The sequence below is a fragment of the Megalops cyprinoides genome, chromosome 13 (assembly GCF_013368585.1).
Source record: "Megalops cyprinoides isolate fMegCyp1 chromosome 13, fMegCyp1.pri, whole genome shotgun sequence".
NCBI lineage: Eukaryota > Metazoa > Chordata > Actinopteri > Elopiformes > Megalopidae > Megalops > Megalops cyprinoides.
The window spans coordinates 20,385,841-20,408,179 of NC_050595.1; the positions used below are offsets into that span (position 1 = coordinate 20,385,841).

A 22,339-nucleotide genomic window follows, 5' to 3' on the forward strand; every position below is an offset into this window, starting at 1 on the left:
TTTCCATTCCTTTTGTTTTTTCGGATGAAGCAGCACACTCCCATGCATTGCTGAGTCCCATGTGACTCATCATTTTGCACTGTCAGGGTGATTGTCGTGGATGGACGGAGAGGTTGAAACCGCAAACTGTTACAGTGTAAATGATTCAGGTTGCAGTTTTTCCTCCTGTTTACGTTGGTAGCAGCCTTTAAATTTGCAGTTGTCTGGCTTTGTAGCAATTCGGCTTCAGAGGAATCCAACCATTCCGCCTCGGACTCTGGGAGCCAATCAGAGAGCGAGCAGGGCAGCGAGCGGGGACGATCCCATCATTCCGAGTCTAACAGCACCTCAGAGTCAGAGAGCCACTCCGAGTCTGAGAGCGAGTCCACCGGGTCCAAGTCCCAGCATGCCGCAGTGGAAGTCAAGGATAAGCCCGTGAAAAAGAAGGATAATCTAGCGGACGTTAAGAAGGTACCTGTCTGGCAGCTGTCATCTAATGTGTGACATCAGCCCTTCCCCAGTCTGACTCCCCTGAAGTCCACATGCTGCTCTAGGACACCTGTGTGTACTCTAATCACCTCAGCAGCTACAGAGGTGTCAGGGAAGCAGGAATAACAATGTTCCAGAGACAATAGTTTGCCACAATATGAAGAAAATTCCTTTGTTCGGTTTTCTTTGTATATCCAAAAATATGGTCCCATGAGTGAAATGAAACAATTATCCAACATATGACAATAATAAATCACAAGATAATGTTAAAATGAAGAAAATTTTCCTTCGACACAGAAATCATTTCCAGATTTAATAATTTAAACCTCTATCTCTGACACGCGGTCATCTTCTGCTGTTCTGTCGTGAGGGTTTTCATAGCTCATTACAGTGCTATGATTGTATGGTCATTTATGATCACTTTATGGTCCATGTAGATGTGGGAGGAACATCCAGATGTGTACGGTGTGAGGCGGTCGAACCGTAGCAGACAGGAACCAGCACGGCTGAACATCGGTGCAGAGGTAGGCAAGACTGGAAGGAAGATGCAGGGTGACTTCCTGCATGTTGACAGAAATGTCAATGACTCCTTGTGTGAACCGGATAATAGAAATCATTCCCATTTCAGATGTTTGGCTTCACATTGTTTTCTTTGGCCAAAATTGTATAGTAATACCTTGGTTATTCAGTATACTCAAAAATCGTATTTATGAATTCTTATTCGATTAAATTGTTAACCTAGAACTTAAACGCAACTAGATTTTTGGGAAGTATTTCCATTGTCTTCTGTCTTTGATGGGAGACTTATGGGAGAATATTAGACTACAGCTGGGAGAAGATTGAATGGAGTGTTTTAACTTAGTATTGATATATTTGTTGGGTGAAATTAGATTACCTGGTCGCCACTATGTGGCTATGGCACAAAATGCAGGGTGTTCATGGTGTGCCATCTAGTGGTTGTGGAAAGAATCCACTGGAATGACTGAACAACAATTGAAAAAAATTTCACCATTAAAATTCTCCTCCTGTAGAAAAAAATGAATGAAAAAGGGAAATAAAGGTGATTTGTTCTCATTTCATCCTTTTCCCCCCTTGTTTTTTCCATCTTAATCAGAATGTATTTATGATGCCTGAGCATGTTCCCAGTTAAGCTCAGAACAATAGTAAATAGGACTGTCGCATTTTACACTCGCATTCTGCAGTCGTGTTTGTTTTCGCATTGTGCTGGGCCAGAAGTGTCTTTTTTGTTAAAGAGATGTCTGTGTTTCCTTGGCTTGTAGTAACAGAGAAATTTGTGTATTGCACTGTTGCAGGGTAGCAGTGAATCAGAAAGTGAGGGTCCAAAAAGGAAAGGACTCCGTCAGAAGAAGAAAGAGTGAGTATGGAGGACACAGACAGTGAGGGTGCATCTCTCCATCATTCATCATGCGTTTGGAGTGTTACATTTCCATCACTTTGTCAACTGTCATTACATATATTTACATCTCTAATGCTGAGCAGGAGTTCAGAAAATGATGGGTGTTTAATCAAAAACAGTAAATATCAAAGTGCAAAATACTGAAGTATTACTAACACTAGTTAGGGTCACAGGTTCTAAGGGTACACGTAAAACTAGCCTGGCTGGAAAGTATTAGTGAATGGTAAAGCAATACTAAAGTATTAATGGGAAGATGTGTGCAAATCGGGAGACTTTTTTTTTTGCCATCATGTTGAAGTCTGGCCCTCCTTGACAAAATACAAGGACCCCCATAAAATACAAACCAAGTAAAAATTACTTTAAACTAGTGCACTACAAAAAGAACAGGTCATCGAAATTTATCTTTAGATTTATTTGTTGTGAAAGAAACATTAGCTTCATGTTGTATCTCTGCATCTGTGATATGTTTTCACAGTTCCATGATAATTGTGAGTGAAACATATTTTGGGATGTGATTCTGTTGGTTAGTATTAAAAACAGGCATAAATCAGAATTTTTAGCTTTTTTGCAGTTCCTGTTTGCACAGTCACGGTGTTTCATGCATTTTGGTTTAATCACATGCTGAATATTTTCCATTTATTTCATGTTGTCTCATGCCTGGCTAGTTTTCATTTGCCTCTTGAATACAGGTTCTATCACAATAGTAGCCTAGGTCAGGCGTGTGTATTGCCAGTGGGAAAGGTTGGTGTTCAGTTTGGATTGAGTGTATGTGCTGCTGGAGGCCGGAAGTGAAATCACACCTCATCTATGAAGGCAGGCCCTAGGCTACATCCTGAAGGTCCAGAATGCAAGAAGTGGAGTCCTGCGGTCTACCAGAGCAGTAGGGCTTTAAAGAAGGGTCAGGCTGATTTGCACACTGTGTGTGTGTACCTACAGAGTGATGCTGCTTACTGAGACATCTCATGAGATGTGTAGCTGATTCTGCTGCTTTGCTGTTATTCTGCGCATAGACTATGTAGGCACTTCATCCAGATCCACTAGGTGGCAGAGCTAAGGTGTTCAGCACAAAAAGTAACCACAGCAAACATGGTTGTCGAAGAATAATCAGTCCTTTATATACTCGGTACAGCTTGAGCGATTATATGAAACTGAGTTATTTCCCTTATTAAAATAACATATCACCATTGCGCTGTAACAACTACAGATTAGATACGGTTTAGCAGTTGCGTAACTACAAGATGTTTTACATTTAGAGCTAAATTTAAGCTCTGTTATTCCTCCTTTCAGTTGTGTTCCTCCTCTTGTAAGTTATTAGTGTTCTTCCTCTCAGGTTATTAGTATTGCTGAAGTTTTCTTGATTTGGGGAAGGATAGACCAGCACATTTTTAACTGTTGCCACCACATGGAAGGTTTGGTACTGTACCCCTGGACAGTGCACTCTTCCATCGCGTTCTGAGGGGTTCAACATGTGTATTCGCATGAAATTTCTGCTGTGGAGAGGTTCAAACAAGATCATAGTGGGAGCGTCCTGGACGCAGGGACAAAGAGCACACAGGGGATAGGATCGTTATGGGTGAAACTGTGGTATTTCTGTGTTGAAAGAAATACCTGGAAAGATGACTCAAATGACGACGAAGAGGAGGAGGAGGATGAGGATGAGGATGAAGCCAGCAGTTCAGACAGTGAGCAGGAAGAGAAAAAAGTTAGATCCAGACGACTCCCAGCTCGAAGGTAAGGGGTGTAGCGAAGCCTGGTCTTCAGACAGCTCCTCCGATTGGTTGCTTTGTCAATCACTCTCGATTTATCCAATTCCCTTGATCACCCATTTATGGAAAAAGCCTTTCAAACTTACGTTGTTGATTTTTACCAAAATCATACCCTAAATGATCTAACTCATCTGTTTAACCCAGATTCTTTACTATAGTAGATAAATGTGATGTGGTGTTAAATGAAATGAGCCCCTCTGTGTGATTTTTCAACATTTACATTTCATCCATTTCTGATAAATACTATCTTGAAATATATTTATTTAAGATGGTCAAAGCTGTCTCAAGGCCACTGGTACGTGGTGCAGACCATTGGAGGTGGTACTGGATCGCTACACAAAGATTACGAAATCAGGAAAGGGTCCTTACAAAGGCACCATGACGCAGATGATGTTTTGATGGGGTTGCCTGTTTCTGCTTGATGTTTTCTAGACCACAGACCAAAACAGCTGCGGTCAAAAAGCAGCAATCACAAAAGACCAAGAAACCTAGGAAGCAGGAGTCGTCTGATGATGAGGAGGAGGAGGAAGATGATGACGATGATGAAGACACTCCAAAGAGACAAACACGGCGGAGAGCAGCTACAAAAGTCAGGTGAGAAAACGTATTCTGGCTTTTTGCCTCAGAGAGTCAAAAGAGAACAGAAAATGATGTAGACGGTTAATTATGGTGAAGAGGTCAAATAGGCTCACACATAATTCATTTCCTTCTGCAAAGGTTTATTCAGTTCAAGTCAAAAAAAGATCTTTTGCAGTGAAGTGTTAAGTGTTTATAGTGTGAAATGTGTTCAGAACCATGTGATTTATTTCGTTTGAAGTGCAGCTTGATGGGGATTTATTCTGCAGCACCACGCTTATGTGTGTGTGTGTGTGTGTGTGTGTGTGTGTGTGTGTGTGTGTGTGTGTGTGTGTGTGCGTGCGCGTGCGTGCGTGTGCTGATGCCTCATTTTTTCAAAAAAGAGGCTCTCTCATGAACCATAATTAGAAATGACAGCAGTGGCACGAAGAGCAGGCTTAAGCTGTTACATATTGGCATGTTGTTCTTAAAGAATCTGGTTCAGTTTCTTTGGGATTTTTTGGGCTTTGTGGCGGGGCTGGACTTGAATACAGGTTTTGGGTTCAAAGGACCCTTGAGGAAAATACTGAAATTGCCCAGTCTCAGCAGGTGTCCAGCTGAGGTATTATCCAGCTGGGTAAATGCATAGTATGTTCATGGAAGTGCAGTGTAAGTAGCCCAGATAAGGGCTATTGAGTGTAAGTAGATAATGACTAGGAATAAGGTAATAAGTATGTCTGTTTCCATGACTGTGCTAAAGTGTCTCCATTTCTCTTTTCCTAGTTATAAGGAAGATCAGAACGACTTTGAGACGGACTCCGACGACCTCATCGAGATGGCGGGGGATGGGGCGGAGGAGCAGCAGGACGATGACAGCGAAACCATTGAGAAGGTCATGGACACCAGAACAGGCAAAAAAGGAGGTAACTTTTCTCCTAGCGCTGCAGGCTGTGGCCTCTGCTCTCACTTTGGCTGAATTTTAGCTCTGCCATTTGAAGACGTTCCCTCAGGGTAATGAGGTATACATGGCATGGGGTAGGCTGAGCATCGTCCTAGCTGGCTACTCCACTTTCTCTGACAGAAGAGAAGCCACAAAGTAGTTGAAGAACTGAGAAGAAACCGATGTAGTTAAGGGAATGAAACTGTTCTGAGGCAGAGTCGAACATTCTTTGCACGGATTGATCAGAGAATTACCTACGTGTATGTGTACGGATATAGATGAGGTAAAGTGCATATGTATGTTGAATGTTTTTGTGGTGTCACCTATCAGCCACAGGAGCTGCCACCACGCTGTATGCTGTGGAGGCCAACGGAGACCCGGGCGCAGACTTCGACCCTGAGAAGGACGAGGGCGAGACCCAGTACCTGATCAAGTGGAAGGGCTGGTCCTACATCCACAACACCTGGGAGAGCATGGAGTCCCTGACCCAGCAGAAGGTCAAGGGCCTGAAGAAGCTGGAGAACTTCAAGAAGAAGAACGAGGAGCTCAACGCTTGGTGAGGGGGGCAGACAGGGGCATTATGGCACTGTACAGGGATGTGCTTCCTCGCCTTTCTTTGTGTGTGGCGCAATAGTGGGTCCAGGTAATGTTATCATTTTCGTTGTTCCAGGTTGGCGAAGGCGTCCCCTGAGGATTTGGAGTACTACAACTGCCAACAGGAGCTGAACTCTGACCTCAACAAGCAGTTTCAGATTGTTGAGAGAGTCATAGGTAAGCACTATGTAGTGGAAGCAGATGTTATCTCTTTCATTTTATGTGGTGCAGTGTACCCTCTTCAGAGGTAGGCTTGACTGGTTTCCATTATACATGTAACTGAATATGTATATATAAATGTATATATATGTCGTCAAGGCATATATATCTCTGGAGCTCCTAAACTCACACTTTAAGAAGTTGCAATGCATTTGTGTATTTTCAGTTATGACACATTGATATACATCTATATTTGTGCATTTGCATTTAGCAGACACCCTTATCCAGTGTGACTTATATCAATTACAGTTTTTTCACAATGTTATCCATTTATACAGCTGGTTATCTCCTGAGGCAATTGTGGGTTAAGTACCTTGCCCAAGGGTAGAATAGCAGTGCCCTAGCGGGGAATCGGAACTAGCAACCTTTCGTTTATGAGTCCTGCTCCTTAACCACTATGCTACACTGCCGCCCCTCCTATACATACGTCTGTGTATGTATATCGATGCGTAACTGTACACCTATGTATATAACCTCCCAATGTGTAATGAGACTTTGTAAAATGTAACACGGGGTTTATTTTCTCTCCAACAGCAACAAAGACCGGGAAGAGCCAGGGTTCCTCTGATTTCCCTTGTGAGTGACCTCTCTGATCTGCCAACACTCATCACAGTTCAGCACCACAGGCTTAGCCACTCACCAGCATGCTCTGGAAACATCTCAAACTGCATGGGGTATAATATCCCCAATGGCAACAGAAAACGCCAAAGGTGTACTGGCCCTGTACACGTCAGAAGCACTGTAGCAAAACATGTTTCATTTGAACTCAGTTTAGAGAGCGTGTATTATATTATTATATCTTTAGCCTTTTTCGGGGGAGCGATCAAAGAGGACACGGATGTATTAGAGAAAACACACTGCTAAAATCGGCAGGGCGTTGTCTTTCCCCTGACAGCGCACAGTCACAAGACGCCGTCGTCTTCCAACGAGCCGGAGTACCTGTGTAAGTGGATGGGTCTGCCCTATGCCGAGTGTAGCTGGGAGGATGGAGCTCTCATTGGAAAGAAGTTTCAGCACTGCATAGACAGCTTCAACAGCAGGAACTCCAGCAAAACCATCCCTTCCAAAGACTGCAAAGTGAGTGAAAACAGCCTGACCCTGTAACGGAAGGTTGGTAACTTTCAGAAACCCATCTCTGGATCTGGGTCCCAGATAGGCTTCATCTTTTATTTGTTTATTTTTTTTTTGCTGGAATCAGATTCCTTTTAAACTGACGGTGTTGTGAAACACAATTACCTTCTCGCTAGAAATATAAAAACAAATTTCAGTTCATTCAGGGAAACTTGCAGTACTGCCCTCAAATCTTAATATTGTAGAAATAATGAAAAAAATAAAAATACAGGCCTTGTGAGAGAGTGGTATATGGCTGTATTCATGTGGTGAGTAAGTGTGTGATGACCTGATAATACTGTTCTGTGTGGCCTAAAGATTAAATCTCTTCATTTCAGGTGCTGAAACAGAGGCCAAGGTTTGTCACCTTGAAGAAACAGCCATTGTACATTGGGGGAGAGAATCTGGAACTCCGAGATTACCAGCTGGCAGGCTTGAACTGGCTCGCCCATTCCTGGTGCAGGTACTGATCACAGTGTCACATGTCTCCTCTATCCTCCCCAGAAGCACGTGGCAGTAGTGTGTTGCCGTAATATTTATAGATCGAACATTTGACTTATTTGGCAGACTGTGAGTCCATGTGGATTTCCTGAGAGCTCAGTCTGGGTGCTTGATTTTCTCTGTTCCCAGGTGTAACAGCGTGATCCTGGCCGACGAGATGGGCCTTGGTAAGACCATCCAGACCATCTCTTTCCTGTCCTACCTGTTCCATCAGCACCAGCTCTACGGCCCCTTCCTGCTGGTGGTGCCCCTGTCCACACTCACCTCCTGGCAGCGCGAGTTTGACACCTGGGCCCCGGACATGAATGTGGTGGTCTACCTGGGGGATGTCCTAAGCAGGCAGACGGTATGGGAGCTGCATTATGGCACTGAATTATGCTTTTTTTTCCTCCTTACAAACTATTTCATTGTAAGACATTGTTAAAGGAATGAGTTCTAGCTGTGCCTGTGCCTTTTTTTAAACCAGATCCGTGACTACGAGTGGGTCAACCAGCAGACGAAGAGAATAAGATTCAATGCACTTTTGACCACATATGAAATTCTACTGAAAGACAAGGTAAGTAAAGGACCCCAGACACAAATATGGCTGATACAGATCCATAAGTCCAGTCAGGGCGTGACCCTCTATTCTTTCATTCATTTGAATTTGAATGAAGTCTGTACTCTGCTCAGTGGTCCCGCTTTCATTGCAGGGGGTTCTGGGAAACATAAACTGGGCCTTCCTGGGAGTTGATGAGGCCCACAGACTGAAGAATGATGACTCTCTGCTGTACAAAACGCTGATGGACTTCAGGTCCAACCACAGGCTGCTGATCACCGGGACCCCGCTGCAGAACTCCCTAAAGGAGCTGTGGTCCCTGCTTCACTTCCTCATGCCTGACAAGTAAGGGCCTGTACTTCCCTTATTGGACTGCAGAATAGTTAAATCATCATATTGCACTTCCCATAGAACATTGTGGGAGGTTTGAAATCTTTTTGCTGTGCTTCCCATACTACGTTGCGGGATATTTGACGTAATCTTACTGCACTTCTGAGTGTGCGTTGTGTAAAAAAAAACTGCAAATGTGTATTTCCCTAAAATGTTTGTATAGTGTGTTTTGCCATTACAGAATTAAATGGAGAAATGGGTTGAATGAATGGGTTGAGGCCTTTAGCCTAGTAGGCGATGAGGCTTTGGCGTGAATCCCTGTGTCTTGCCGTCTCGCAGGTTTGAGTCCTGGGAGGATTTTGAGGAGGAGCATGGCAAAGGGAGGGAGAACGGCTATCAGAGCCTGCACAAAGTCCTGGAGCCCTTTCTGCTGCGGAGAGTGAAGAAGGACGTGGAGAAGTCCCTCCCGGCCAAAGTGGAGCAGATCCTGCGGGTGGACATGACGGCCCAGCAGAAGCAGTTCTACAAGTAAGGCCCCCTCTGTGTGGCAAATTTTACTGAAGTCCAAAGAGCAAGCATGTTCTGATGTTTATTGTAAACATTTAAGAGTCAGTTAATAAAACTTATAATATTTATAATGGGTCACAATGTATTATATTCATGATATATTTATGTGAAAATTATTTTAAGCATTTTTGCCAGTAGTAGTATCAGTAATAGTTAAGTGTTATTAGCTATGATGGGAGTACCCTGTGGCTAATGTGGAAGACTTGAGCTCTTCCTCCCTTAATGGCCTTGCACCATTGTCCCCCACCAGATGGATCCTGACCCGGAACTACAGAGCCCTCTCCAAGGGCACGCGCGGGAGCTCCTCCGGCTTCCTCAACATCGTCATGGAGCTGAAGAAGTGCTGCAACCACGGCTTCCTCATCAAGCAGTCTGAAGAATGCGACAATGCCACCCAGCAGGAGCGCCTCCAGGTGGGGTGAGGGGACCGGAACGGAAGGGTGCCGGTTCTAATCCCGCAAGGGCACTGATGTTCACCTTACCTGTGTCTCCCCTGTGTCTACCGTTGCTTCAGGGCTTGGTGAGGGGCAGTGGTAAGCTTGTTCTCCTGGATAAGCTGCTGACCAGGCTGAGAGAGAGGGGGAACCGTGTCCTCATCTTCTCCCAAATGGTCCGAATGTTGGATATCCTGGCGGAGTACCTGGCTCTCAAACGCTGCCCTTTTCAGGTACAGGGGGGCGACAGAGAGGCGTGCCTTGAGGTCACATGATCACAGCACTGTTAGAGCCACGCTAACATTTCACCTATTGTGAGGTCATCATTCACAAAAGTCAGGTGTTGAAAATTTTATTTTCAGTTTTGCAGTGTTAGCTCCATGGCTGAGTAATACAAAACTTTATATTTTTAAATATATTTTTCCTAATAAAAAAGCCTCTTTTTCTACCATTTTCACTCAAAACTAAACTGCACAGTATTATTCTTGCATTACTATAATTAGTGTAAGATAGGAGATTCACTGCAGTCAGGTTTTAAGAAATTGTAAGAGGGTTTTTTCACCTACCACTTGCACTTAACTGTGAGTATTGCATTACATGTTGTGAGTGAGCCCAAAATGGTTCTTATAAGCAGATTACTTGATTCACACAAGGAGAGTATGTAGAAGGTGTTATTATAGGAATTATTTAGTTCTGGTGTTTTTGATCACTCTATGCGGTTAGGTTTTGTAGTAGTAATTCCGAACAGACTGCAGTGTATATAAAAGTAATCCAGTGTACTGTGAACCATGTCCGAAGTTGCAGGGCAGGAAGGGGCTTTGAAAGCAGTTCTGGAGTTGTTGACTCCAGCTTTGCGGGTATCGAGTGTCAGTATGGCTGTGTACATGCTTGGCGGGCTCTGATAGAGCCCCTGGTTATTTTTATACTTGGTTTATTTTTAATGGGGACTGGCAGAGCAGTAGCCCCAATCTGCTCGTGCCCTCAGGTCTAGCTTTTAGCAGCTGTAATCTGCTGACTAATGCGAGCCGTTGACCGCTTGTCAGATTTTCTTTTTATAACGGAAAATGTCGACCTGCGTTTCAGAACTTAGAGTCTCTCCTTCTGTTGCGGGAGCCTGGCAGGAATTTGTTTTGGTGTGAAACCAAAGCTGTTTTTTTTTTCCTTTTTCTTGCAGCGCTTGGACGGTTCGATAAAGGGAGAGATCAGAAAACAAGCACTTGACCACTTTAATGCTGAGGGCTCTGAGGTATGTAGCACCAGTCTGTTTCTGTCCAGGTGCAAGTGGTTGCATTTTGGCTGTTTATCACAGGAGCATTGATAATGAACTCATTAATCTCAGCACATAACCTGCATCGAGATCTGTTATAAGTGCATGCAGCTCTCTTAAAACATGCCACTAGAATTATCTGGTGCAGGAAAGCTTGACTTTAATATATGATTATGCTGCAGTCTTAACAATTACATTATCAGCCTTGCACATGCCAACAAGAACAATTTGTTTGCACTCGGCGAACACAAAGATAAGGTGACTCCAAAGATATTAAAGTGCTCTGTGACTATTAAAGTTTGAATGTGAAGTACATACTCCTGCATCCTTAATGAAGTTGCATGGCTGAGTGCAAATCTTGTGTTGCATATAAACCCCCTGAGATTCAGAACCCGAGGTAAATGGAGGTACAAAGCTGAGGACTATTTTCAGGCGCGTTTTAATATCGCGCACAGCGCCGTGCCTCAGCAGTGCATTCGGCTGCTGACCTCGTTTATGACTAAAAACATATCCTCTGCTTCTGCTGGCAAGATATTTTATACTAAGTGTGCTGTGCAAATTATCCACTGTATTTAACAGTAATACCCCTTGGGAGCATTAGGCTAATGTGTTAATCACCTTGTCAGCATGCATAAATGATCACAGTTGTTTTTGGAAAGCAGTGTGCTTTAAAAAAGGTTGAATTGAGTGAATGACGCTGGACATAAATAGTCAAGGAATTGTTTAAGTCTGGAAAACCAGACAGTACATTTGATCATTTTTGCAGGGGGTGTAAATTCTGGAGGACTTTAAATTCATGTTAAAGTTACGATTTTGAGCAACTGCAGCAGCAAAATCCATGCTGCTTAGATGCTGACTTAGCTGGAGTTGTTGAACTGCTTGAGAACAGGAAGCTCCTCTGTGTTTCAGGACTTCTGTTTCCTGTTGTCCACCCGAGCCGGCGGCCTGGGCATCAACCTGGCCTCTGCAGACACGGTGGTCATCTTCGATTCAGACTGGAACCCACAGAACGACCTGCAGGCGCAGGCCAGGGCGCACAGGATAGGCCAGAAGAAACAGGTAATGTACCCCCCTGAACCAGTGAAATCCCAGAAGAGTGAGGGGGAGGTGTCGTAGGTGTCGTGGGTTTGACGTAGCCAGAGCACACCGGATGTTGGAGTAACCTTTTTTCCTCTTTGACTTTTTTTCATTCTGCAGGTAAATATTTATCGTCTTGTCACCAAGGGAACGGTTGAGGAGGACATCATCGAAAGAGCAAAGAAGAAGATGGTGTTAGACCATCTGGTCATTCAGAGAATGGACACGACCGGACGGACTGTACTGGACAACAACTCAGGAACTTCAAAGTGAGTATTTGTCATTTATGTGGCATACATAAACCATACATGTAAAAAAATGTTCATTAATGGTTTAAACATTAAAGAACTTACCTATATATGACAACGTATTCTCCTCTGTGCAACTGTTGCAGTAAATAACATTCTCATGAAGAGGGCTGCTGGCAGAAATGAAATTAAATGTAAAAAAAAATAAATAAATAAAAAATGCTTTAATGTGTGCTTGGTACTGAACAGACTTCTAGTCTTTAGCATGTCATGTTGGCCACAGCTGACTGTGGGTGGTTACAGTTTCCACACACAAACACTCATTTATGGTTCCACACTTTGATTGGACAGCCTGCCTGCATTGATTCTGAAAGTGTCAAGCACGTGTTGTCCTGTGTTTCCACAGCTCAAATCCATTCAACAAGGAGGAGCTAACGGCCATTTTAAAGTTCGGAGCTGAGGACCTTTTCAAGGAGCCTGAAGGGGAGGAGTCAGAACCACAGGTAATTTCGGGGCCACTTGAATACCTCTCACCTTGCGCACTGCCATCTTGTATATTTACATTTCTCCTTAAGCAGCTTAGCATCAGCACCTTGCTCAAGGGTCCAGTGGCACTGGCCTTATTGGACTCTGATAGGCCACCTGGTGGTTACATATATTATTTCATAACCCCAAAGATGCACTGCTGTCATATGAATTTATGAACTTATCAGGCAATAAGTTAAATGCACCATTAGTAATGAAGAATATTCCCTGTTGCAGGAGATGGACATCGATGAGATCTTGCGCCTGGCCGAAACCAGGGAGAGTGACCAGGGTTCGAGTGCCACAGACGAACTGCTCTCCCAGTTTAAGGTATTCAGTAGTTTGTGAATTTGTGATGAGGGTGTCTCCATCCAAATCGTGTCCCTCTGTCCTCAGTCACCCTCTCATCTTACGTCACACCTCAGAGATGCCACCTCTCACCTCCTCACCTTCCCACAGGTGGCCAACTTCTCCACCATGGATGAGAGCACCCCTGAGCTGGAGGCCCCGCCCGTGCGCGACTGGGATGACATCATCCCGGAGGACCAGCGGAGGAAGCTGGAGGAGGAGGAGAAGCAGAAGGAGATGGAGGACATCTACATGCTTCCCAGGAGCAGGAGCTCCAACAAGAAGGTGAGCAGATGCAGAAGCACTGGAGCTCCTTTAACATACAGATGCACATTCATATTCAAGTGCTCCTAGGAAGGCAGTCAAAACAAAGCCTGTGGATTTTAAAGTGATTTTAAAGACTGCTTTAACAAAACCAAATCTAACGGAAGCTTGTTATTAATAGAATTCGAGCCAGATGACAGTATAAATATTTCCAGAGTGTGTCCTTTGGAACTATGCTGGGTCATTCACACCCTGTTTGGATACCATTTCAAAAGTGTGAATAATTATTCATAACAGTTTATAGATGTGACGTGTCCCTTTGGATGTCACATTGTGGTCCTCCAAATGTCTGCTTTTCATTCTGAGACATATTAGATGAATTACAGGCCCCATTTTCTCAACACACACACGCACACACATAGCCACACACATTGTCAGTGTCTGCTTGTCTATAAATCCATCTCATTTCAAAGCCTGTGGGTCAGAATACACTTTCAATATGCGGGCATTACAGTACCTGAGTGCATCACACTTCCATGCATTACACTTGCTGAGTACTCCTTTGCTGTTTTCCAGGCTCAGGCTAATGACAGCGACAGCGACGTGGGCTCCAAGCTGAAAAACAGGTCTTCGGGATCGGACAGCGAGACGGACGACAGCGAGGATGACAAAAGGCCGAAGAGGCGGGGGAGACCGCGAGCTCGCAAGAACAACGTGGAGGGCTTCACGGACCCCGAGATCCGCAGGTGACGGGACGCCCCGGGACTACTTCAGCAGACAGTTCTTATCATATATCAACATTAATACTCATATTAATCAGCATTTTTTTTTTTGCACATACACTCATCCAGTGTACTACTAATGTTCTTCTAAAGTTGGGAAAGTTTTGGAATTTTGTGAGTTATAATTTATTTTATGAATCTATTTCATTTTCAGGTTCATCAAGGCTTATAAGAAGTTTGGAGCTCCTCTAGAAAGGTATGGAGAATGATATCATTGGAGCTGCGTCAAAACGCTCTGAAGCCTCGCCACAGTTTGGTCGCTTAATTGAATCCTTTAGTCTTAAAGTGCATCAGTGTTTGCTCTCATTAAAAACATGAAAAACCTTTCTGCGAGTGACTCTGCTAGCTTTCGATGGAACAGAGTGGACGTGTTTCTTTTAATGTCTCAGCCAATGAGCAGCCAGCATTAGGTGGCCCAGACTGCTGTGTGTGAGTAAAGTGTGTGTATTTTTCCTCAGGCTCGAGGCCATCGCTCGCGATGCGGAGCTGGTGGACAAGTCGGTTGCTGACCTGAAGCGGCTGGGAGAGCTGGTCCACAGCAGCTGCGTGACTGCAGTCCAGGAGCATGAGGAGCACATTAAGGAGAACCCCAGCGAGGGTGAGAGAGAAAGAGAGAGCGCATGTCTTACAGTGGCCACCAGGAGGTGCTCTGAAACCGCTCAGCCAGTTGAATTAGCTCTGCTTGCGCCTGTGTCCTGACTGTTCTCTCTGTTTCTGGCTTCCTGCAGCAAAAGGGCCAGGGAAGCGCAGAGGCATCAACATCAAGATCTCTGGGGTTCAGGTCAACGCCAAGTCCATTGTTCAGCACGAGGAGGAGTTTGAGCCCCTGCACAAAGCTATTCCCTCCAATCCTGCAGAGAGGACCAAGTAAATGAAACATTCACTACCTTTCTGACAGTAGTTTAGTTTTAGTTTACTATTTCACACATTTTTGGCATTGAAAAGGGCACATTGAGTGGCTGCATATTCAAATCAGTTAAATAAAGCCTTTTATAGGATGTGTCAGGCATTTTTAAATCAGACCTACTGAAGCAAAGGCTTTTAAAAGGTAAATTGGAACATTTTTTCCAGGGGTTAATTTTCGAATACTTTTTTTTTTTCAAGGACCAATAATTTTGGTGTTCATTTACATGTAACACCCATGTGTTAAATGATTATTTTTTCCAGAATATGGTCTGCAGTACCCATGAAAGCCTTTTAATGAAATGTTACTCGATTTGTGTGTAAAAGGGGTTTCCAGCTGACCTGTCGGGTGAAGATGCCACACTTTGACGTGGACTGGGATGTGGAGGACGACACCAGGCTCCTGCTGGGGATTTACGAGCATGGCTATGGCAACTGGGATCTGATCAAAACCGACCCAGATCTCAAGCTCTCCACTAAGGTATTCTGGAAAGAGGCCTAAACCAGATAGACCGGGTTCCCATCGATTGTGGAAAATGCTTAAATACTTTCACCCTGGAAAGGCACTGAAAAGTCATGGAAATTGACCCTTATCTAGAAAGAAAATAGCATTCTTTCTCCTTTAACTGTGATCCAAATCCAACTTTGCCAATACACAATATTTTGAAATATGTCTTCAAAAGTATTTCCCCCAATAATTCCATCTTTGAAGTGGCCCAAATTCACCAGAATTTGAATATTGATACAATAAAAAGCACGTCTTGTAAAGCATATGTTCGTGCTTAAAATGCCATTGAAAAGTCATGGAAAACATCATGCTTATTTGATGTTGACCCAGATGAGGCTTTTATGATTCTGAGGGCTGCCATGTAGAGGACTAGTCAAGGAATTGAACCTTGCAGTATTTGAATCCAAGATGGTCACCACTGTGGTGCCCATGAGACGCTTGGTTTATTTAAGTAAATATTCAGCTGTTGCCGTGAATAATATGACGTGCAGGAGCTCTGAAAGTCACCCTGGATAACAGAATCCCCTAAGCAAACAGATCACATAAAAAAAAGGTGCATCTGGATTTAATTTCATCCAGATTTGTGGTTCGGCTCCAGTTAACGTCCTTATTGTCGTGCACAGATTCTTCCAGACGACCCGGACAAGAAGCCACAGGCTAAACAGCTGCAGTCGAGAGCAGACTACCTCCTCAAGCTGCTGAAGAAAGAGCTGGAGAGCAAAGATGTCCCTAAACCGGGGGACGAGGTTAGTAAAGGCGCCCGCCGCGGTCACATGGTCACACACCCCTACCCTCTGATGAACGGTCAGTCACCCGGGGCAAGGTGTGTCGATTATATTACAGCAGCACAGGTATCATTATTGTTATTAGTCATGTTAACAATAATTTGCGCTCCTCTCAGACCAAAGTGAAGAAGAGGAAGCCGCGCGTGAAGAAGGAGAACAAGGCTCCCAAAGACGAGCAGGGTAACGATATGGCCTCCCCGCGGCTCTCGGACGTCCCGTCGGAGGAAGGAGAGGTCAAGGTGCGTGCTACCTGCACAGCTGCCACCCCCACCCTTCACTGGCGCATACTACACAAGCCAGGCCCGCTCAGGGGAAGGCCACGGTGGTCTCATTTTGGCTGTCAGGGCCACGATGATGGGAAATCTGTCACTATAGTCAGGTCTTTTCTCTCTTTCTATCCTGACATAGTCTGACCCGCATAAAACTTGGAACGATGATCCTTATTCTGAATTTGCATACAGAATATTTTTGTACGTTGTTTAAAAGAGAAAAAAGCAGTTCATATTTGGCATTAGTAATGTTGAGGTTGTACCCTAATGCAGTTTCTGAGAAATACTTGCCACGCTGTTATGTATGGTGGCCATTACCTTTAATGTGCAGACATGCCACAATTTTTCCATACGTTTTTGGATACTTGAAAATTCGTACACCTCCTAGGTCCCAGAGTAGGATATTTAAATTGAGCTGCGCGTTCTTCACATAGTAGTGCCACTGCTGTAACATGCAGAATTTAACTGTGTTTTATTACATTGTTGCCCAGGATGACGGCGCGGAGAAGAGCCCCAGCAAAAAGAGACAGAAGACAAAGGACAACAAAGAGAACAAGGAAAAACAGGGAACTCCGAAGAAAGAGAAGGAAGGAGACAAAGAGAAAAAGCGTTCCAAGCCAAAGAAGGAGAAGGTATTTCTGCCAGGCGCACTGTGTGTTCAAGAAGGTCATCACTGAGATTTCTTTACATATGAAAGGCCATACAGTCAACCATAGACACCACCAAGTGGTGTGATGTGTGCATATGTGTATGCGTTTGTTTTCAGAGGGCTCGCAAAGTGCTATGTGTGTGTATTTTTATATTTTGTGTGTGTGTGTATTTTGAGGATTTCTCACAGTACTGTGTGCATACGTATATTTTTTGTGTGTATACATGTCTGTGTGTTGATGATCTGTTGCTGTTCTGTGTGTGTTTTGTAACTCTCAGACCAAAGCAGGGTCCAGAGGTAAGAAGCAGCAGGGCCCAGTCCACATCACCGCAGGGAGTGAACCTGTTCCCATCGGAGATGAGGATGACGAGCTGGACCAGGAGACCTTCAGCATTGTGAGTGACTCACACCGGCACTGAGCTTATTACAGCCTGTGTGTATGTGTGAGTATATACAGAAGATGGGAGCTATATGTGTGCGTGTGTGTGTCTGTGCGCATTGTAGTATAAGCAGACACAAAGAGGAGTGTGCTCATGAGGGAACATGTTGGTATAGTAGGAGGATGAGAACAGTCTATGTTCCTCTCAGTGCAAGGAGAGGATGCGGCCGGTGAAGAAGGCCCTGAAGCAGCTGGACAAGCCGGACGAGGGCCTGTCGGTCCAGGAGCAGCTGCAGCACACACGTACCTGCCTGCTGAAGATTGGGGACCGCATCACAGAGTGCCTCAAAGCCTACAGCGACCCAGAGTACGTCAAGACCTGGCGCCGGTAAGACATTGGCTCACAGAATCTGTACAGTGGCTCCGTCATTAGTTCCAGATCAGTTAAGCAAGTCTGAATAGAATTGAAGTCATAACGAAGGGGCAGCATCTGACCTAGGCCCAGGTTCAGTCTAATGCACTTTGTCTTTGGTAAATTTTGTCCTTTTCATGTTACATTTAAAGTGTCATTTTTGTTATGTGTACTTGTGGTTATGTTATATGGATCCTGAGCTGTTACCTCTCTCCAGCTGAGGGGGTGTTCTTAGTTGAGTGGCGGCAGTATTGCTGACTGACAGTTTCCTTTGTGGTAGAAACCTCTGGATTTTCGTGTCCAAGTTCACCGAGTTTGGTGCCAGGAAACTACACAAGCTATATAAAATGGCCCAGAAGAAGAGGTCGCAGGAGGAAGAGGTGAGAGACAAGGCCCTGGCACACAGGACTGTAAAAGTCCTCTGCGAAGCCTGCTTCTCGCTCTTTCTGTTCTTTTTAAGCGCCTGCCATCTGCTGCTGTACTGTAACTCATTTCTCCGTCTCGTTCTCTGCTGGCTTCAATGCATGCAGAAAGAACAGAAGAAGAAGGAGGACTCATCCAGCAGGAAGAAGCCCTTCAGGCCGGAGCCGTCTGCCTCCAGCCGAGACTCCATGGGCGCCCAGCCGTCCCAAAAGTCCCACCCACCTCTGTCTCACCCACCCCAGGCGCCCACCCATGTGCACCACAGAGAGCCCTACAACCAGCCCAATAAGCGGCACTTCGGGGGTGACGGTGAGCGCAAGTTTATTAAACAATGGCAAGATCAGACACTTTCATTCTCTGTGGTGACATTTTATGTTGGATTAAGAATTCAGAAGAGTAATTCAGTTACAATCCCCGGCACCAGGTACCCATTTTTACCAATCTAGATGAATGTAGTTTTCTCAGTTTTATCTCTCAGAGCGTGAATGCAGGAAAAAGCATTACCTGCAAGTAGTAATGTGTTTTGTTTTTTTGTATCGCTCAATCCAGACCGAGGAGAGTGGCAGAGAGATCGGAAGTATAACTACCCCGGAAACAGCAATCAGTCATGGCAGGGGGAACGCCATCACCCGTACGATCAGCATCGCTACAAGGATCACCATTACAGCGATCGCCGGCCACATGGCGACCCCTACCGGAGCTCCGGAAACTACCGCATGGGCGGGTCCCCCCGCAAGAGGCCGTATGACCAGTACGGCAATGACCGTGATCACCGGGGCCACCGTGACTACTACGACAGGTGAGCAAAGGGGTGAAACTAAATGGCAGTTCAGAGTGGTGGCTGAGAGGTGTTTATTCTCTTTAGAATAAAGACTAAATAAACTGCACTGGCTGGCTCCACAACAGCATTGGAGAAGGCAAGAAAAACTGTAGCCAGTGATATTTAATAGCATGACCAGATGTGCAGTTCTTGTGATCCTTCTGTACTCTGTACTTGCTTGTCTGGGAGGTTCTGTTGCTGTTGGCATTGTTGTGCAGGCTGTGGGTGTTCTGTTGTTGACCATGTTCCTACTAAGCTAGCCAATCAGAACACTTACAGGCTCAACAGTGAGGCAGAGCCTCCAATGTGAAGCACAGTGAGCTGACTGCCTTGACTGTGGCATAGCAGTGTACTGTGGTCGCATCAGCAAAGGTCCCTTGTTGTTGCAGGCACTCGGACCCAAAGAGGCGACGCACCGACGACTTCCGCTCGCAGAACTACCACCAGGGCGGCGGCGGTCACCCGCAGGACTTCAGGAGGGTGCCGGACCACAGGGCCCAGCCCAACCACGGGCCCATGGCCCCAGAACACTACCGGCCCTTCCACCCGGACAAACCGGGCGACTACAAGCCGCCCCCTCTCCTGGACCCCCGCTCCCCGCAGGCCCAGAGATCCCCGCACGACTCGCGCTCGCCGCAGGAAAGGACCGCAGAGCCCAAAAACCCCACCGACTTCAACTGGAACAATAGAAAGACATGAGGGTGCCGCGCTCACCCAGTGGGGGCCAGACTGAGCGTGCTCACAACACGCTGGGGGAATAAAAAAAACAGAATAAAAAGGGATGCAGGAGAACACACACATATACATACACACACACACACACACACACACACACACACACGTGCGCGTGCTGAGTGTGCTGCTAAACAAAAGGCCAGTCCTGGCAAGACTTTCACTTCTCTTTGTTGTGAAGTTCTAGGCTCAACTTGCCAATAAAACTGAAAGGTGGGAGAAACACAGAGAGGATGAGAGCGCCGTTGACCAGCAGCTAGCCCCCCCCCGCCCCCCTCCGCCCCGTTCCCCACCTTTTTCTCTTCATTGTTTGTGTGACTGTAGTAATGTGATGGGCACAGACTAAAAATCAAAAGTGTAGTAAAAGGTATTCTTGTGGAAATGAGCTGAAAACGTGAGGAATCATGTTGAAGTCTGAAACACCTGTTATTTTAACACGGTTAAGTTGAGCGCAAGCTCCCTTTGGGCAGGTATGTGCTGTAAAGGAGTTGAATTGTCAAGCTTGGTTAGTCCCATGGACTGTTTATGGGGGAGAGTTCAATGCCTTCACATTAACAATTAGTCTGGATTTGGAATATGAAAGTGCCTCAAACACTTGGCCTATCTTTTGACAGATATTAAATGTGTAGGGATTTCTTCCCCCAACGTGGCATTTTTTTAAAATTTGTTTTCAAAATAAGGTCACCTCTTGCTACCAAGTATTGTGTAAAGCTGAGTACACTGACGTCATCTGGGTCTTACAGAAGCTCATGGCTTCTCATGGCAGAGGCAATGTGTAGGTTATGATTTGACAAAAACAGACATTTGTCTTAAGTTGATTATTCTTGCTGGTAAAAATGTGAGTGGGAGTGGGTTCTACCTTTTCATGAAGTACTTCATGTGATCCTTGCTCTACGAGGATATTTCCCCTAACGTTTCAAGAAGGCCAACTTACTGATCTCGGGGGGTAGTTACTTCTGTAATACAGTAATGAAATCACACCCCCTGCCCTGTCATGTCGTCAGTCCATAGCTGTCAAAAACCCAGAGGTTAGCTGATAATGGCGAGTTACATTTGCTCGGTCTCATCAGTATTTCAGGTTAATACAGACCATGTGCAAATGATTAAAACACTATAATTAAAAGTAAGCTATTCTAATTGACTTTTTCTTCTGGGTTTGTTGTGGATGAATAATGTCAATACAGGGCCAACAAATCTATGAGACTTGTGCAGCTGATCTTGCACTACAAGTACAGTATTCTACCTTTTCTGCTGATTCTTATGTAACATGAATCTACAATACAGCATAATGAAAGAAAATACTCCTTTTTTTCCAGTTCACATATATATTTTTTAAAGTTAATATATGTAAATTATGCCTTTAAACAACCCGCAAAACCATGAGAATGCCAATTGGTTTGTGTAAAGGTCTGAGTATTGATGACAAAAAAGGTTCCTTGGCTGTGAACAGTGAGGGTGATGATGATAACACTTTGAGTGCCATATCACAAATTGTCCTGTCCCGTTAACGATTGTCCGACGGTGTAGTGTGCTTTCCAGCTGTGCCTTATTCTTGTTGAAAGACTGTATGTATATGTAAGTATGGCTATACAGATATTGTCATCATTGAACTCCAGAGAGGAAGCAGTATTAAACCGCAAAAAAAGAAAAAAAAATTTTCAGTCGTGGTATGAAATGCTTGTTCCGCCGAGAATGTCAGCCGGGGGGAGGGAAGGCGGATTTTGTTGATCGTGTTTAAACTTTGAAAAGTCCAAAGAATCGTGAGGAAGGATTTCATTGCACAGAAGAAGCGGCAGGCGACACGCCCCCAGATAACTGGACATCCACAACAAGGAGACAGGAGTCGGGGGCAGTGGACCCCTCTCCGTCTTTTTTTTTTTTTTTTTCTGGTTCCTCGATTCCTCGGATGTGTACTACTCTCTAAAGGAAACTTTGAAGAAACCAATCTAAATAATTTATATTTGTGAGAAAGCCACTGTTCACGTAAATGTTGCTGTAAATATGTCGTTTATAGACCTATATGCATTAAATTTTCCTACAATATGAAATGCTTGTCTATGTCTTTGTTCACCTGCTTGTTCAGAATTCAGAATGTGTTTCAACAGTTTGGGGTCATGAAATGGATACTCCTGCTTTGGCATGGTGGAAAACGAATGCATAACTGCATAATTAGATGGAACATTGATGAAATATTTACACATGCAGTTTCAACTAAATTAAGCTATGACCCTTACTTGCCACCAGGTGGTGCTCTGACTCCAGGCATTTGAACTTTCATGCTTGTACTGCTTTGCTGTAGAGGAACATATAGCTTTAAGTGCTTTTGCCTCATAAGACAATGAGGGCCAGAATTGAGTATTTCAGTGAGAGTGTGTTGGGCACTGCAAAATTTAACTCGGTGACATCCAAGAGTCATTAACTGTAAATTCATCATTTTAAGACTAGTTAAATGCTAGTTTAAAACTTCTTTTTTGTAGTTGCTCCTGTCAAAACATTCATCCAAAGTGCA

At 44.7% G+C, this 22,339-nt stretch overlaps 1 protein-coding gene across 2 annotated transcripts in view; it reads left to right on the forward strand.

Annotated features, from left to right (window-relative positions):
- Positions 1–21,800, forward strand: part of chd2 (chromodomain helicase DNA binding protein 2) — a 28,931-nt gene extending 7,131 nt beyond the window's left edge. Inside the window, exons 3-39 of one of the 2 annotated variants that reach the window (XM_036543398.1) lie at positions 216–450; positions 906–992; positions 1,782–1,843; positions 3,488–3,616; positions 4,084–4,245; positions 4,990–5,129; positions 5,477–5,702; positions 5,817–5,917; positions 6,494–6,535; positions 6,855–7,036; positions 7,408–7,532; positions 7,700–7,916; positions 8,037–8,126; positions 8,263–8,453; positions 8,778–8,966; positions 9,256–9,418; positions 9,520–9,672; positions 10,614–10,685; positions 11,616–11,765; positions 11,904–12,052; positions 12,438–12,534; positions 12,794–12,886; positions 13,016–13,189; positions 13,745–13,914; positions 14,105–14,146; positions 14,409–14,548; positions 14,679–14,817; positions 15,181–15,334; positions 15,985–16,107; positions 16,263–16,385; positions 16,907–17,047; positions 17,343–17,459; positions 17,653–17,831; positions 18,136–18,235; positions 18,386–18,587; positions 18,828–19,077; positions 19,488–21,800. In XM_036543398.1, the coding sequence (XP_036399291.1) occupies positions 216–450; positions 906–992; positions 1,782–1,843; positions 3,488–3,616; positions 4,084–4,245; positions 4,990–5,129; positions 5,477–5,702; positions 5,817–5,917; positions 6,494–6,535; positions 6,855–7,036; positions 7,408–7,532; positions 7,700–7,916; positions 8,037–8,126; positions 8,263–8,453; positions 8,778–8,966; positions 9,256–9,418; positions 9,520–9,672; positions 10,614–10,685; positions 11,616–11,765; positions 11,904–12,052; positions 12,438–12,534; positions 12,794–12,886; positions 13,016–13,189; positions 13,745–13,914; positions 14,105–14,146; positions 14,409–14,548; positions 14,679–14,817; positions 15,181–15,334; positions 15,985–16,107; positions 16,263–16,385; positions 16,907–17,047; positions 17,343–17,459; positions 17,653–17,831; positions 18,136–18,235; positions 18,386–18,587; positions 18,828–19,077; positions 19,488–19,797 (5,419 nt within the window). In that variant the 3' untranslated portion in view covers positions 19,798–21,800. The remainder of the gene's footprint in view (positions 1–215; positions 451–905; positions 993–1,781; positions 1,844–3,487; positions 3,617–4,083; positions 4,246–4,989; positions 5,130–5,476; positions 5,703–5,816; positions 5,918–6,493; positions 6,536–6,854; positions 7,037–7,407; positions 7,533–7,699; positions 7,917–8,036; positions 8,127–8,262; positions 8,454–8,777; positions 8,967–9,255; positions 9,419–9,519; positions 9,673–10,613; positions 10,686–11,615; positions 11,766–11,903; positions 12,053–12,437; positions 12,535–12,793; positions 12,887–13,015; positions 13,190–13,744; positions 13,915–14,104; positions 14,147–14,408; positions 14,549–14,678; positions 14,818–15,180; positions 15,335–15,984; positions 16,108–16,262; positions 16,386–16,906; positions 17,048–17,342; positions 17,460–17,652; positions 17,832–18,135; positions 18,236–18,385; positions 18,588–18,827; positions 19,078–19,487) is intronic. The other variant, XM_036543399.1, reaches the window with a different exon arrangement.
- Positions 21,801–22,339: the final 539 nt, after the last annotated feature.